Source organism: Cimex lectularius, unplaced genomic scaffold (genome assembly GCF_000648675.2).
Source record: "Cimex lectularius strain Harlan isolate CLEC.00 unplaced genomic scaffold, Clec_2.1 scaffold31, whole genome shotgun sequence".
Lineage (NCBI taxonomy): Eukaryota > Metazoa > Arthropoda > Insecta > Hemiptera > Cimicidae > Cimex > Cimex lectularius.
Genome location: NW_019392645.1, coordinates 163,624 through 181,470, shown reverse-complemented (window position 1 = coordinate 181,470; position 17,847 = coordinate 163,624). Strand labels below are relative to the sequence as shown.

Genomic DNA, 17,847 nt, shown 5'->3' with positions numbered 1-17,847 from the left:
ACATATTGTTGATCAATGAAAAACAATTAAAATTAAAAACATTCAAGTCCTGTTCAAGTTGAAAAATGATTTCAAACATGTGTCCACATCATCCGAACATGTTTCTGTCGGCAGAGAAGAAATTTTCTTTTTGGCATTAATGTTCAGTTATTTTAGCTTGGCCCACATCAAACTTGACTTTCGAAATTTCTTTGCATTTTGATCCAAAAAATGTAAGGTCGGCGTGGTGATGAACATGTAGATTGGTCCTTTCTGAAGGGAGATGAAAAAGCAGGGCAAGGGAGTAAAGTCGTTTCCGGCCGTTTTGGTCTGACTTGCATCGTTGATTTGGCAGGACAAAACTACATGCAACTATAGGAAACTAGTCACAATAATAGCATATCAAAGTCAATCGATGCAGCAAATTAAGCGAACCGGTCTTCCATGACAACTGGAAGTCGCCCTGGTGGCCACCGTCCGCCTTGTATTACTCTCCTGACAAGCAAAGCCTTTACTTGATCCAACAAGGGGCCAATGCAGAATTATGTATTCAACAGTTTGAAGGTGGTTTGAGCATAGACATCTATTAAGATGAAGCTATAGGCTTTCATTCTACCAAGACCTCTGAGGATTTGCGTCCTTTTGTAGCTAGCTGATGCGTTCCAACGAAAAGAAGCCAGGTTTTGGACTCGTTAAGGTTCCATTTTTGGAAGTATTCTTTAGCATACCCCACCTTCACTATTTCTAATAAAATTCGGTGCCTAGAGAATTCATATTGGCTCCTTTTTTGGCCAACATATCTGCCCTCTCAATGCCACTATGTCCCGAATGATCAGGACTAGCCATCTCATTGGCTTCTATCTAGGGTTTAGGCCAAACTTTTTTTGGTGATTCTACACTCTAAACTATCGGGCACGTATCTGCCACTTCTTGTGAATAGGTCCTGGTTTCGCCAAAAATAATTTTGAAAGTTGAAATTTACCGTTTTTGAAAATTTTTATTTAGCCATTTTACTTGCTCAAATCGACTAGGTGAATTTGACTGCATTTTAGCCATTTTACTGCATTTTTATGTGGATTAAAATAAAAATATAGTAAAAGCTATCAAAGTTTATCAATAACAAACATTTCTAAAAACCAAATTCCTTTAATTAAACTAGGTCACAATTTTTTTTCTTAAAACATATGAATTTTCGTTTTAGCACCTCTAGAGACCCCTAAATATAAATTTTTGTTTGAATTTAAATTTATCCATTTTTTGCCCCCTAAAATTTTGCCGATTTTTAAGAAGTCGGGATATCTGATTGAAATTAAAAAAACGACTAAAATGATTTTAACGTCAAATATACCATTTGAAAGAAGGTGAATGTAACTTTTTAATGACGCATGTACCATGAAAATGTATAAAAGATTTCTATTAAAAAAATACACAAAATAACAAAATTATTTATCAGAAATTAACCTCATTTTTTAAATTGAAATAATAGTCAGATTTTAATGTTTGATGCAGTTATAAAATGCGTTTGACAATTTGTTTAAAAATCATTAAAAATTTGCCATGAAAATCGGCTCACTAGCTTTGCAGAAAAATGATCCTTTTTTATAACGTAAGTGCCATTAAAATATATAAAGTATTTCTATAAGAAAATGCACAAAATAAAAAATAAAAATATACTTGTCAGAAATTAATCTTGTTTTTTAGTGAGAAATAATAATCCGATTTTAATGTTTAATAAAGTTCTAAAATGTGCTTGACAATTTCTTTAAAACAAATTATCAACCATGAAAATCGGTCCACTAGCTTTTGAGAAAAATGATGTTAGAGCTTGCACTAGGAGTTAGGCTTCTAGGTCGTCGAAAAAAAAGTTTGGTGCAAATCCGTGACCCACCAACCTGGGTCGTCTCCTTGTTAGTATACCATTGGTTATACAGATGACTTAATAGTCCAATAAACCTATAAACCATTCCAATAAACTATGCCTATCTAAAAAGGAGCTTTTGTCAACACCTCGTATAGAAAGAATGGTATAGACCCTCACAACCCGCAGGATATTAACAATGCTAAGAAGTCAGATAATAAGCTCTGATTTATACAGGTTATACAGTCTATAAGTACAGCTTATACTTATCCATAACACCCACCCAAGGATGCCCCAAGGACCCTTCTTCTATGGTTCCACGTAGTACATGACCTAATCTTAGGATTCCATACAATAGGTTAGGTTATGCAGATTACTTGGTAAGCAATCAATAAAATTTTCAGATGAGATTCCACATTTTTGGAGTAAAATGACTTAGGAGTACCATCAGGGGTAGCTTTTAGAAAAATGATGTTACAGCTTGCGCTAGGAATGGCAAGAAGGTGGTCGAAATTATCAGTCAAAAAATTAATTTACACCTTTTTCCGCGAAAGTCAGTATCTAAGGGTTTTATAACACTGAAGAAAAAAAATTGTTTTGGTTATTGATCAACTTTGATAGCTATTACTCCATTTTTATTGCAATCCACATAAAAAATGCTGTAAAATGATATATTCACATAGTTGATTTGAGCAAGTAGAACGGCGAAATAAAAATGTTCAAAAACGGTAAATTTCAACTTTCAAAATTATTTTTGGCGAAACCAGGACCTATTCACAAGAAGTGGCAGATACGTGCCCGATAGTTTAGAGTGTAGAATCACCAAAAAAAGTTTGGCCTAAACCCTAGATAGAAGCCAATGAGATGGCTAGTCCTGATCATTCGGGACATAGTGGCATTGAGAGGGCAGATATGTTGGCCAAAAAAGGAGCCAATATGAATTCTCTAGGCACCGAATTTTATTAGAAATAGTGAAGGTGGGGTATGCTAAAGAATACTTCCAAAAATGGAACCTTAACGAGTCCAAAACCTGGCTTCTTTTCGTTGGAACGCATCAGCTAGCTACAAAAGGACGCAAATCCTCAGAGGTCTTGGTAGAATGAAAGCCTATAGCTTCATCTTAATAGATGTCTATGCTCAAACCACCTTCAAACTGTTGAATACATAATTCTGCATTGGCCCCTTGTTGGATCAAGTAAAGGCTTTGCTTGTCAGGAGAGTAATACAAGGCGGACGGTGGCCACCAGGGCGACTTCCAGTTGTCATGGAAGACCGGTTCGCTTAATTTGCTGCATCGATTGACTTTGATATGCTATTATTGTGACTAGTTTCCTATAGTTGCATGTAGTTTTGTCCTGCCAAATCAACGATGCAAGTCAGACCAAAATGGCCGGAAACGACTTTACTCCCTTGCCCTGCTTTTTCATCTCCCTTCAGAAAGGACCAATCTACATGTTCATCACCACGCCGACCTTACATTTTTTGGATCAAAATGCAAAGAAATTTCGAAAGTCAAGTTTGATGTGGGCCAAGCTAAAATAACTGAACATTAATGCCAAAAAGAAAATTTCTTCTCTGCCGACAGAAACATGTTCGGATGATGTGGACACATGTTTGAAATCATTTTTCAACTTGAACAGGACTTGAATTTGTTTTCAAGTCAGTTTTCATTGATCAAATATATTTGAATCGTGAGCTCAGGTGGTAGAGCAGCGGCGTATCAAGCCGAAGGTCGTGGGTTCGAATCCCTCTCGTGCCATTAACTTTTTTTCATCTCAACTAAAAACCTTAATTAATTGTAATGTTTAATTGGTCAAGCGGACCACGAAATTAGTGAATATACAAATAACATTTTAAAATGGCTAATTACAATCCTGTTTTATACATTGGAGCTGCATCCAAAAAGGAGCCAGTGTAAATTCTCTACGCACCGAATTTTATTTGTTTGGTCCAAATCCATGCCACGCCAACCTGGTCGTCCCCATGTTAGTCTAATCTACAAACGTCAAATTAAAATCTGTGCTAATCACAGAACCGTGTTTTTTGGGGTGGTGGTGGGTCAGACACGGTTTCGGGGGCGAGTCCCTCTTCAATGGGATTTATTAATAAAAGCAGTTCGGGGATAATGGAGAGGGGATCTGTGAATGGATATCCCAAGTCTATTTTTTTAAGTCGAAGGCTATCGGAAAAGAGTGGGCGCCAGACGTCGAGAGGGGGCGAGAGAGTTGGGTGCGCCATAGGACAGGAGTCCCAGTCTGCACCTTTCGTCTCACCGGCTCGTTGATGGATTTACACCCTGGGTCTTATCGTTCACGCGACTCCGCACCATCCCATTAGGTAAACATTTAATTTTTTTAAAAATTTATTTTTCCTGCGGGAAAAAAACCGTTCTGAACTTTTTAAAAAACCATTTTCCAGCGTTTCTTCTTACATGTGTTGGACCTTTCGCATCCTACGCACATTCCCAATTTTCGCCCCTGTTACGTTTCTGTTTCCTTTTTGTTCAAGTTTATTTTACTTTTGCTTTTATATATGAATATGTCTTCATCTTTATATAAACGGTTGTCCAAATTCAATTCCTTCTTATCAACACTCTTCTTCACACCCACATGCAATCAAATCTATTTTCTTTTTTGCTAATATTTGATACAAAATACAAAAATTGGTACAATCGGCGTGAAGCACAATCACTGACGATTGTAATACAACTGGGCAGTTAATTTAAAAAAATAATAAATTCTTACAGGTGTTTTTTTAATAAGTTTTTTGTATATAATCGAAAATTTTGTATAGACGAAGTACGTTTGATTTTTACCCTCAATTAAATTATTAATTCTCCAGTGGTGCCCACGATTCGGTTTAAAATGCATCTAGAAGGAAAGCCAGGTGTAAAACTATTTTAAATAAATAACGACCCAATCAAAATTTAAAATTTATAGAAGAAAACACATTTTAAGCAATTTCCATATAGATTTATGATATTCACTGTCGTATATTTTCAACACAAAGACGACCCAGAACAAGCAGAAAATTAATATTTTTTTCTGTTCTACACAATAATTTTCACACGATGCCAAAATTTAGAGAACATCAGGTTATTTTTTCCCAGGTTTTGGAGATTTTGGATGCATTCACTGACTAGTTTTGATGTGTTTTTTTTAGCTAGCGAATGTTTTAATAGCTGCTTGGCTATCCTACCTTATGAGGATTTTTTTGCCAGTGTAACCTCTTTTAAGATTTTCTGGACACAATGGCATGTATTTCAGCTTGAACAATGTCGACGAATTTTGAAGAACATTCTAATCATTTAAAACTAACCGACTAAACTAATACAATTATTATTTTTTATTGCTTTCATGTTTTCCAATTTTAGTTTCGACTTGAAAATCGTTCCATTTATTATTATTATGTTAGTACAAGTAGTATATTTTGTAGGCTTAGAGTTGGTTATTATACCATAAGGGTTGGGGTTTTTTTTTTATTTTTTTTTTTTAACCTTTTCATTGTCTGGGTGATGGAAGGGAAGGAAGTGGCGATAAAAACTCGATCTTAGTGCACCAACTGCATCTAATCACCCTTTTTCTTTGATTTGTCAATTCGAGAAAGAAGTGAATTACAATGCAGCTACCTCTCCTATAAAGGCATGGAGTTTTTCCCCTAGACCCTAAGACCCAGCCGACCGCTAATTAGGTACCGATGGAAATTTTTTATACGGGCGGGATTCGTCCCCTTTCTGATTTTTTACCCAGGTTGAAAGGTTTTCCTTCCCAGGTGTCAGCACAGGATGTGACACATCTGTGGCACGGTGAGGAAGGAGGCGCGGGCCTAATCCCCGGTTTTAAATCTTATTCACAAATGAGATTGTGAAAGAGAGAAAAAAAGGTATAAAAAATGGAATAAAAAAAAGAACAAAGGGCAAGGAGGGGACTGGGCCGCCCACGCACTTCCTACTACATTCCAACAGTGAAAACTTTAGAGAGCTAGCTTATACCATCGCCCTTATCTAAATGCGACACTTTTTTCATCGTGACAAAAAAAATTCCCAGATTTGCATTATGTGTATTTACTGTCGTTCAGTTCAAAAAAATTCACTGTTAATGGTAAGGCCTAGAAAATCAAAATGCATAAACCATTGATGATGGCGGAAAGCCGGAACGCCTTTGACTGGACAAAACAGCGAGGGTGGACATTATATATATATATATATATGGGTTTTCATGGGAAAAACTTAATATTTAAATTATTGATATTTTCCTCTTGAAGCCTGTGGGGGATGAACCTGAAAATTAGACGTTCTCAATCACTCTGGTCTTGAGAAACCGAAAACCCCAGGCGTAAGTCCTTCAAATATATTTCAAGACGAAAATGTCATAACGTTTAACCTATACAAATTGTATATGTATGTACATTTTTGTCATGGGAAAAACTTAATGTTTAAATTTTTGATATTTTCCTCTTGAAGCCTGCGGGGTGATGAACATCAAGTTGGGACGTTCCCGATCACTTTGGTCTTGACAAACCGAAAAATCCAGGCATAACTTTTTCAAAGATAATTCAAAACATGCCAAAAAGTCCACTCTAAACAAACAAACAACTACATTAACCAAACATAAACCATTTAAACATTCACATCCTGTACAAAATGGTATATATGTATGTTTTCCTTGGAAAAACTTAATGTTTATATTTTGATATCTCATCTCTTGGATTATACACATTAACGCTCATAAATACATTCTGAACAGTAAACACAGCATCTATTGCTCACGAGCATAATTCTCATATTGGGTGGCATAACGTCTCGCTCTCTATATAGAGCCTAGGAGACACGGGATGGTTAGGGATGGTTCGACATGCAGTACCCGAAAGTGTCTGTCAACCGCGTATTGGCAATTTCGAATCGTGTGTCTCATCCTTCTTCTGCAGTTTAGACTCTCTTGGTAACTAACAAAAGCTATTGGACGAAAATTAAAGGAATAAAGTTAAATTTATTTTCAAAAAAATATATTTTAATGTAATATAAATAAATGATTTTCCAGTATCACACCACTTCTTTAGTTACTAATGCTGGTTTTATCTTTTCACAGGTGATTCGAGAATTTGACGATTGTGCAAATCAACATGTGAATCTTGTAGAGTGAAATGGAATGGAGGAAGGGGTATGTAAATCTAATTTTTCTTCTTGCATTGTGTAAGTGAAAATAAGATCAATTAAACCGTGAACATTCATGGCCAAGATTACGGCAGTTCTAGGTTGGATCATTACGCTTTAACCATGCCACTAGATCGGCAATGTCGCTGACAACATTTTAATCAAAAGTGTTTCAAGGTTCTGTTATTGCTCTATGATTGAATTGAACTGTAATCTGTTTGTGAGCATCCTATACATTTCCTATTATTCATATTCTTCGTTCTTCATATTGTTCTTGCGGTGTTATGTGGATCATGGAATGATTAGTATGACGTGTGATAAATCCAAACATTTTATTTGCTTTAGCAATAATTTAACCAATAGCTTGAAAGTTTATCTGGGTGTCAATAATGATACCAAGATCTTTAAATGTTTTCAGGTCAAGTTAAAGAGTCAGATACATGGTAGTTGATGATGATGATGATAAGGAAATACAGGGAAGCGGAGATTTTATATACCCCAAGCACTGTAGCCTTCTAATTGTACTTTTCCTAGTTCATTAGTTCGGTTTAATTGACTAGATCCTTATTGAAAGAAGTTGAAGGTCATTAGTTGAACTCGGGATTAAAACTTTTGGGCAGTGGAAATGGAGTCTGGTGTGTCGATGAAATTTATTAGTGTGGCAGTGTAAACTCCAAGGAAAATAGAGTACTCTTGAGTAGTTTGAATGAAGTCTGGTGTGTGAATGTAATTTATTAGCGTGAATGGATTGGCCTCCTTGCCAAATTTCTGCGAAGAATGTCACTCCATGAAGTCTGGTGTGTCGATGTAATGGATTAGTGCAAGTACGCTTGGAGCCTAATATTTTTCGGCCTAGTATCACCAAAAAAAAATTCGTTAAAATCTCTGTTACGAGAACATCCTGCTCATCTACACCAGTCCAATAGCTCCTCTCACCACCAAAAAACCAGTTACTAAGACAAAAACTTAGACTCTTCTCTATAATAGACGAAACGATTTACATCACCATTCTGAGACCTTTTTGGACTTAAGGCTGCGAACTTTGGGGTTCGACCAAACGTCCCAACCTCCGCTGTATCCAATCCTTACAATCCAAAATCCTCCGAACCATCATCGACGTGTACGATCCTACCATTCACAATGGCCCTTAGTATTCAATGTGTCCTTTAACATACAATACAAATACATATGTAAACATTTTTTAAGTTTTAATTGGAAGCAGCCCTCGGTTATACTCCTGTGCGTCCAACGTGAACTTAAATAAATAAATTTTAAATCCTGGAGGGAATTTAACAAATAAGGTTTTCAGAGCGTATGGTCACGTTTGAGCTGCAGTCTGTTTTTTAATTTATGGGCGGTGCCTTTGTTGGGAGAACGAGACAGGTACACAAGAAAGCGACCAGTGCTACTTTGAAATGTTGATCCCGTCAGTCGTCATTCTTGAAGGGTTTTTGCACAGTCCCCTTCTGAATTATGCATGTAGTCTTTCCGTTGTCTTTTTCTCCGAGTCTGCGGAATCCCGCTCGTTCCCTATTAAGGCGGATCTGCTCCCGGAGTACTTCTATGACAAATTGTAAACAACTCACGCTTCCTCTTAGATATCGTTTCGTTTCGAAAAATTTCCGACACTGTTCATCGGCAAGTGTTGTTGAAATTATTATTTTCATGGTCGTTTCTTCTTGAGTTCTGCAGAGTGACGAAAATTTAGTCATAGACATTAAATAAACAGTTATTATTTCAACAGTGACAACACTTGACTGAACATGAAACGAGCGCTTCTTCACGAGTTTTTAAAAAAGCAATTACAATGCTTATCAAGAACACTGTCGATAGGTGGCCCTCGGAGGATCTGACTCGTAGAAGAGGGTGACTTACCAGATTCAGAAAGCTTGGTAGACACACGGACAATTCTGGGCCAAAGCCCGCTTGTGTGTCTAGCACGTAAAGCAGGCTCGATGTGTCCCACCTGATTGAAGGGCCACCTTTTCTCCACATAGAGAACGCGTAAGAATGCCACCCGATATGAGAATCGGGCTAGAGCACGGCAGCATGTATGCGGGTCCCACATTCATATTTCTGGAGTAAACTGAGCTCGGAACGTCTCGGAAAACTGGTACTAGTCTGGGTACTTGCTGGAGGACGACGTGCGATCCGACTCGCTGACACCAAACGAGTAATAAAGAATATGAAAGAACTGAGTCGTCCGAGAAGCTCTTCCGCGTCGATAGATAGCTCCCCAGAGAGTCTAAACTTCAGAAGAAAGACATATTCGCCCGATTCAGAATGACTTTTGGTTCCGGTATGCAGAGAAAAGTTTCTCAATCACACATAACTGAAGGTGCCATTCCTTAGCTTATATAGAGAGCCTGTAGGAATGACACCCGTATGAGAATTCTGCTTGAACATGGCAACAAATATTTGATGTTCGGATTTTTAGAGGAAACAGAGCTATTTCACTGTACACAGTACTATATAGATGTCTTTTTTTTAATTCAGGATGAACGTATTTATTAGCGTGAATGTGTAGTATCAAACATCGCCCCATCGACCCTCAATTAGTTTAGTTACATATGTATAGAGTGGTTGAAAGTATCTGGGTAAATGGGATTTTAGGGTCAAGTAGATGAAAGGGAGGGTCTTTTTAAAGCTTCCAGAGTAGCCCCGAGTGTCATATCCGATCGTAAGACTTCACAAAGGAATGAAGAACACACGACATGGGTTTGCAGGATTCTGGCTGAAATGGGATGTTTATGAGATGACAGTATCATCCGCATAGAGGTAATTATCTGCGATATCTACTGTGGAGAGGACAGATCATAAGATAATTCCTTGGGGTACACCTGCATCTTTGGATTAGCCTGCTTATACAGAGGCGCCATTGATAGTATGCTGATAACTGATAACTTGAAAGTATCTGGTTAAGTAGGATTTTAGGAACAAGTAGATAAAAGGGAGTTTTTTAGCATCCATATTAGCCCCGAGTGTGATGCCCGATGCTTCAATTCATGAGCGAAGGATGGCGGTATCAATCGCGAAAGGGTAGGAATATATGCGGTGTATTTTATTATCACCATGTAGAGGATGATTCGTAATATACTTCCTTGGCGTACACCTACATCTGTGCGTTATCCTGCTGATCCAGAGGAACCACTGATGACATGAAAGCCACCCTTCGACCCTCAACTATATTAGTTATATATGTAGAGGGGTTGAAAGTATCTGGTTAAGTAGGATTTTAGGATCACGTAGGTAAAAGGGAGTGTTTACGGGTTTACTATTTTAATAAAAACCACTCGTATCAAAAACCAGTATTTTACTACTCATTACTATACATACATTAACATCACTCTACAACGTAACAGGTAATAATAAAACACTCATTAACCGCCAAGACCCAATCCGGGTTCTCCTATCAGTCTCAACCACTACGTCACATCTCGCAACAGGGAGGTCTTTTTTAAGCTTCCAAAATAGCCCGAAAGTTATACCTGATGGTAGGATTGCTTCACATAGAAATAAAAGACACATGAAGATGAGATGGATCGACCTGCTGTTGAACACCTTGGAAAAAGGATCTTCGGTGAGGTCACAATAAAACGACAATTCTTTAAGTTTTTGCTGAGCTTTCGATGCATGACATTGGTTTGCAGATTTCTAGATGAGCTTAAGGGATTGGGATGCCTGCGGTGTATACTTTGTAGAAGGTATGACTTAAAAATCTTCCTTGGAGTACCCCTGCATCTGTGCGATAGCAGGATTTTGTTTTTAAAGTATCTCTCAGTTAAGAAGGATTTTAGGGTCAATAAGAAGGTAATAGAGAGAACACTGAGCTTCCAGAGTAGCACTCAGTACAACCGATTGAAAGCTTGCTTCACATCTACTAATACATCTACAACGTGCCGGTACTGCAATAACCGAATAGCGGAATGAGAACGTCTAAACCCAAACTGGTGGTCAGGTGTTTTTCTAGGATTATGTCCATTTTTAGACTAATTGGGAAGTAGGATGATGGAAGGTTATGAAGCTTTTTAGGCCTTGTATCCGGATGAGGGAAAAATTCCATTGGGTGCTAAAGATACAATTGTGCATGTAGGTAGGGAAAACGTACAGCAGTTTTAGGAAAGTGTTGAAGGATTGTTGCAGTAGCACAGAAGCTTTCTGTAGTGGTAGATAGCTTTTGTACTTCACTGTGTGAAAATGGTTTTGATGGATGGGAGAGCGGTAGAGACGTTAGGTCTTCTTCTTTAAGTCATGTGTATAGTTATATATAGCAATTACTACAATTACTGAAACTTACTTTTTTAAATTTTATTGTTAACAGCTGGTAGTTGGGTACAAGACAAAAACCAAGAATACCTGGCCGTTTACTCATCCACCAACTGTTAAAATCCACGTGCATAAGTGCGTAAATGAATTTTACCGATTCTTTTTATACTTTTTATGAGCATTCAAAACGTGTTCATTTCACGTAATCGAATAATTAATTAATAATGAAAGAGAGTAAATAGAGGAAAGTCTACAATTAAAGGAAATTCTAAATGCAGTTGGTATAAAACTGAATTACTGACAAGAAATTGCGATCCCGAAAATTGGAGCACATTTTCTTGTTTTAGAAAAATGAAGGCTAAAGGAATCGATCTGAGGCAGACAATTTATTTTTACTTGTTTTGTTTATGACAGCTAGAAATGTGAGAAGGCGGTATTGAATGGTGAAACAATAGCATTTCCACCCACAAAACCCTCTCCATTCAGTCTCCCACCTTGGGCGGATGCAATTCCAAATAACTCAGCATATATTATGGCTTAATAATGGAATAATAATTGTCCCTTTGTTTGCCTCGTCACCCTTTCGGATTTCTTAGTATTTCATTAATAATATTTATCGATAGGACGCATCGGACGTCTCTCTCCTAAAGAACAAAAATTTTCCCTCCACAATTACGTTTATATTATTTTAAAATTTATTTAATCAATTGCATATATATCTAAACCTATTTTTCGAACTATTGTGACATTCCATTTTTACATACGGTGTTCAAATAAATTGTTGGTCCTCCCTCATGTCATGCATTTCCATTTCTCCCTTGGTCAGCTTTTTAAATTTATTTAATGACTTTACATTTGTATTAATTATTTGTAATTTGTTCGTTACTGATCATTTTGGCCTGTCAGACTAGTTTCGTCACGCCATCTTCAATGGTGGGTTTGTTTGTTTTTAATCAAGTTTTTAATTAATTTTAATACCTAAAACATGGCACAAATGAAGATTGACAAACGTGTGAAATGCAGAGAGGGTAGGCATTTCTCTTTTCCTCTTCTTGGGTTATTTTCTAATTTGGTTGTTAAGGATGTTATTTTCTTTATATTTCATGTTTTTTTTGTGTTTTTTTTAATGACCTGTCAGCCAATTTTTTATATTTTTATTTGCAAGTGCATTTTCGAACATTTTTTTTGGTTTGTAAATTTTATGTTGTTGATTTCTTCTCATCTTGTCTGCCTACAGTGTATATGTATTTCTTCATTCTCTACTCCTCTTTCTACTTTGTTTTCTATTTTCTTTATGTTTCTGGGTTTTTGTAAGCAATTTCAATCAGTTGGTATTATATTTTTATTTGCAAATGCATTTTTATGTCCTAATTTCTTTTGTCTACTTATTAGGCTTTGTTCATTTTATAGTGTTTATTTCTTCCGTACTTGTCTATTCCATATATCCCTTTCTTTTTCTCTTCTCCTCTCCTTTGGTTCTTAACTGTATACTTCGTTTATTGATTCTTCTTTTATGAAATATTTATCAGTTTTTAATTATATTTTTATTTGTAAACTTTTGTCCTATTTTTTTTCTGGTCTGATCACATCAGATTTTTTTAAAAATTTTTATTGTTGATTTCTTCTATTCTAGTCTACAATATATATTCCTTTCTTCTTTCTCTCCTCCTTTTCATTGATTGTTTTCTGTTTTCTGTGTTTCTTAGGTTGGTTAATGAACTATAAACCAGTTATTATATTTTTATTTGCAATTACATTTTCAGGTCTTGATTTTCATCTAGTTTACTTATTAGGCTTTCCTCATTTTAGATTGCTCATTTTTCCATTCTTGTCTATTCTGTATGGCCATTTCCCCTTTCTTTCCTCCTCTTCTTTGGTTGTTTTCTATTTTCATAATGTTTCTTGGGTTTTGCAATGTATTTTCAATCAGTTTGTTATTATATTTTTATTTGCAAATACATTTTCAGGTCTCGATTTTTTTCTAGTTTTCTTATTAGGCATTGCTCATTTCTTCCATTCTTGTCTATCGTGTATACTCATTTCCCCTCTCTTTCCTCCTCTTCTTTGGTTGTTTTCTATTTTTTTAATGTTTCTTGGGTTTTGTAATGCATTTTCAATCAGTTTGTTATTATATTTTTATTTGCAAATACATTTTCAGGTCTTGATTTTTTTCTAGTTTTCTTATTAGGCTTTGCTCATTTCTTCCATTCTTGTCTATTCTGTATGGCCATTTCCCCTTTCTTTCCTCCTCTTCTTTGGTTGTTTTCTATTATCTTATAGTTTCTTGGGTTTTGTAATGCAATTTCAATCAGTTTATTATTATTTTTTTATTTGCAAATACATTTTCAGGTCTTGATTTTTTTCTAGTTTTCTAATTAGGCATTGCTTATTTCTTCCTTTCTTGTCTATCATGTATACCCATTTCCCATTTCTTTCCTCCTCTTCTTTGGTTGTTTTCTATTTTCTTAACTTTTCTTGGGTTTTCGTAATGTACTATCAACCAGTTTGTTATTATTTTTTTATTTGCAAATATATTTTCAGGCCCTAATTTTTTTTTGATCCAATCAACAGGCTTTGTCCGTTTCTGTTCTTCTTTGGTTGTTTTCTATTTTCTTTATATTTTGTGTGTTTTTTTCTAATATAACAGATTATTATTATATTTTTATTTCCGTTAACAAAATGTTGTATTAACAAAATGTAACAACGCCACATGGCTGACCACTTGCCCATTGATATTTCATGATTATAATGAATTAATCCATGTATGTTTAGTAGTCATAATTGACTTTAGTAATTATTTTAATTAATTATATTTTTTATCCACGGTCTTGGTTAAGATGAAAAAGCTAATGTCATGAGCGGGATTCCGCTTCGATAAAATATATAATTAATTATAATAAATAATACATCCCAATTATTATGTACACTGCCTATTATTTATATAACAATAATTATTTTTAGAATGAAGATTGTTGTGCTTTTTATAATTTTATTGGCGAAGACCATAAAATCAGCAGAGAATTGGGAATGTCCTCAAGTGAGAAATGTTTCTTGTATGTGTGACCTTCCAAGGACATTACGCTGTACAGGGACAAATGGTGCTTTGCCTTTAATCGCTCGCACACTGAGGAAACTTAAATTTCCCAATACGGTGTCACTCTTAGATTGCACTATACAAAATCTCAGTTCTATTCAGAGCCCTGTATTTCAGGTTAGCAAGAAAGAAAAAAATGTATTTGTTACTTTGTTTTGTAAGTTTATTATTTCTCTTTACAGGGTGTTTCATTACTCGGCCTGGTGTTATCTTCTGGAGAAATTACAACTTTAATCGATAATGCCTTCATTGGACTGACTTCTCCACTTCATGCTTTGGGGCTTCCGGACAATAAACTTAAAACTATCCCCATTAAAGCGATTGAAAAACTAAAGGCCTTGACTAGATTGGACTTGTCGTATAATGAAATAGAAACTTTATCTGATATGAGTTTGAAGGTAATGAGTTTTTATTTTGTTTAAATTAATAAAAAATTTGTTAATGATACAATTTATTTCAGGGACTTCACTCATTAAAATTTTTGGATTTGACTGGAAATAGAGTGACTAAAATAAGCCCACTTGGATTTTCTAATTTAAACAAGTTGGAAGTTTTGAGATTAAAATTAAACAACATTGATATAATCAAAATGAAAAATATCAATGGCCTAGTGAACTTAAAAGAAATAGATCTGAGTAATAACCAATTGGCAGGGCCGTTGAGTGATGGTATATTTCCTCTTTTTCCAAAACTCCAGAATCTAAACTTGGGATATAATCAACTAAGCAGCGTTACTAAAAGAGCATTGGCAGGCCACAGCCACCTTGAAACTCTCATATTGAAACATAATTTGATCGATGTCTTAGAAGATCATGCTTTCGAATCAATACCGACACTCAAAACCCTTGACTTGGCGCACAATCGGATAGTCACTGTCGCTGAAGCATCGTTAGCACACTTGCCTAATTTAAAATCACTCGACGTTTCAAACAATTTTCTCCGAGCTATAACACCTGATCTGGTGAGATCACTGACAGGTTTAGAGGAATTAAAACTTGATGATAATGATATATCGATGATAACTAATGGCGTACTTGCACCGCTAAATTTAAAAGAAATTTCATTAGCAGGTATTCAACAGGTTGACAATGTTATGTAATGTTATGTTTGTAAACATTCCATGAAAACTAAATTTGTTATTATTTTTAGACAATCCTCTTAACTGCGATTGCAATCTGAAAGATTTTGCAGATTGGTTGAAAAAATCTAATGTTACAAAAGAGAGTAAATCATCAGCAGTTTGCGCAACACCGCCTTCCTTGGAGAACGGATTGGTAGATGATTTGAAGGCGCAAGATTTCATTTGTGATGGAAACGACGAATTTGATTTCGACATGAGCAATCATCCAGTATCCAGGTCAAAAATAATTTATCTTGGATACAATTTTGATGGAACGAAATTGTCCTTGATGTGGAACTTAAATCATGTGCTTTCATACACATGTTACGCTTTACTCATGTATGAAGAACTCGGCAATCATGAAATTTTATTGGAAAGCAATCGTCTTCGATGCAATTCAAACACGATGAAAGATCCTACTAATTTGGTAGTCGGATTAGATGCTCCCCATTTGCAAATAGGTAAGCCTTTTTCCTGTACTCATTTTTATCATGAATATAATTTAATTTGTACCTATTTTATAGGTCACCGATATAGATATAGCCTTGTTTTAATCGAAAAAAACCTAAGGAATGAGACATACCGTTTAATTGGCAGAAGCGATGTCTCTTTACTTCAGAAGAATATGTCACAAATTCTGTCATTAACTGCAAACGTAACATCACCAGGGACAATATTTATAAACACTAACATTTGGCCACAAAATGAAAACTGTTTCGTCACTTTACATATAATGACTCTGTCGAAAACTCTCCAGCAAATGAATTTAAACTGTTCATTTAGAAAGCTAACAGTCAAAGAGGTAGAAGACAGAGGCCCTTACAAAATATGCGCAGTTTTATCAAATAATCTAGGCCGTTGTGTTTGGGTCAATTCTGTCTCAGAGTTCCATAGATTTCTTTATCCTTCGGCAATAATGGCAACTTTTCTCTTGTCGCTCGCCATCCTGGCTTTGCTAATTTTAGCTTATAAAAAGATATACAGGAAAGTTCGACAGAAAATCACCCCAAACATGGCGCACGATCTACTATATGCAAGATATACAAAACTTCTAGGGACTACACGATTATAGAACATTTTGTACATAAATTAATTCATGTTACATACTACCAAAGGTTCTTAAATTATTCACTTCTGTATTTCTCTTTGAAACCGTATTCTGCACAACTAAAACTTTAAAAAAATTTCCTCTCAATTTCTTTAAAAAAAACTATATACCAGATATGATTTCACGTCTAGTGAAAGATTTCTTTTTTTTCTAGTTAATATGTAGTACATATCCTAGTCATCGAATATGTTCCTTTTACGTTTAAAAAAAAATTGAAAAACATATTGTGCCATGATTACTTTAACTAGTTTAACTTTTATTGTCTTGCTTTTAACTTTTATCACGCTAAATATAATGTAAGCTATGTGAAACCTTAGTATACAAAATTGTCATTTCATCAGCAGAAAATCAAATTATATACTTGCAATTTTTTTCTGTATTAACAGGATTGTAACTATAAATTTAAAAGAAACATCATTTTAAAAGAAAAACGTCTTTTAAAATCTTAATGTAATATAAATGATAATACACCGTTGAATTAACTTGAACTTGCTACCACTTATATGTAAATACAAAAATTAAAATATTATATTGATTCTGTGTCGTATGAAATGGCAAGCACACAAAATCATTGTGTATGATGGAAACTCTGTGATGAATCATTCTGACCATAATGAATATATACATGATTAAAAATTTGACTTTTTGTAAATACTAATACTTGAATCTGTAAATATATTTATAAAGAAATTTACAAAAAAAAAAAAGGTGTGAAAAAGTGTATAGTAATGTATAATATAGAAATTTACAGATGTATCTTGTTACGATAGTGTACTTCACTAACCCAGTTGATATACAAATTAAAAGGATTGTTTTGCCTAATTTTGTATTGTTTAACTTTTTTTATTTATTTACCTAATAAGTACAGAGTGTGCGGTTTGACTTATCACAGCTTCATTATCTGAACAAAGCAAAAAATTACACCTTTTCGGTTAGTTACATTCACACTAATAAATAGAGTATTAATATACACAAATAATAAACACAAGATGGTGTATTTATTACTGTATACAGTAAAACAATTGTTTTCTTTAAAAATTTGAACAGGGAACTCAGGTACCCGCTGCTGTGCTCAAACATGTTTCTCATATCGAGTGGCTTTCCTACTAGCTCTCTATATGGAGCCAAGGAATGGCACCCTTCAATTAGGTTTCATTTTGGCTCAGAACCAGAAAAGGTCGAGCGGGTTTCTAACTCCAGATTTTGCATATGAACAGAGAATTCCCACTGTTCAATCATCTGTATGTCTCATGATCTCCTGATGAAAAGT

The 17,847-nt window shown here is 35.2% G+C and overlaps 1 protein-coding gene across 2 annotated transcripts; it reads left to right on the top strand.

The window, feature by feature from the left end:
- The first annotated feature begins 3,727 nt into the window (after positions 1–3,727).
- On the top strand, positions 3,728–17,400 carry LOC106670508 (leucine-rich repeats and immunoglobulin-like domains protein 1). 2 transcript variants are annotated; one of them, XM_014400942.2, is made up of 7 exons: positions 3,728–4,174; positions 6,925–6,996; positions 14,217–14,466; positions 14,532–14,747; positions 14,810–15,419; positions 15,499–15,930; positions 15,994–17,400. In XM_014400942.2, exons 2-7 carry the CDS (start codon positions 6,980–6,982, stop codon positions 16,539–16,541), a joined length of 2,073 nt encoding a protein of 690 aa, XP_014256428.1. In that variant the 5' UTR covers positions 3,728–4,174; positions 6,925–6,979; the 3' UTR covers positions 16,542–17,400. The 2 variants fall into 2 exon arrangements, with proteins under 2 accessions (XP_014256428.1, XP_014256430.1); XM_014400944.2 differs by lacking the exons at positions 3,728–4,174; positions 6,925–6,996 and adding an exon at positions 9,562–10,569.
- Positions 17,401–17,847: the final 447 nt, after the last annotated feature.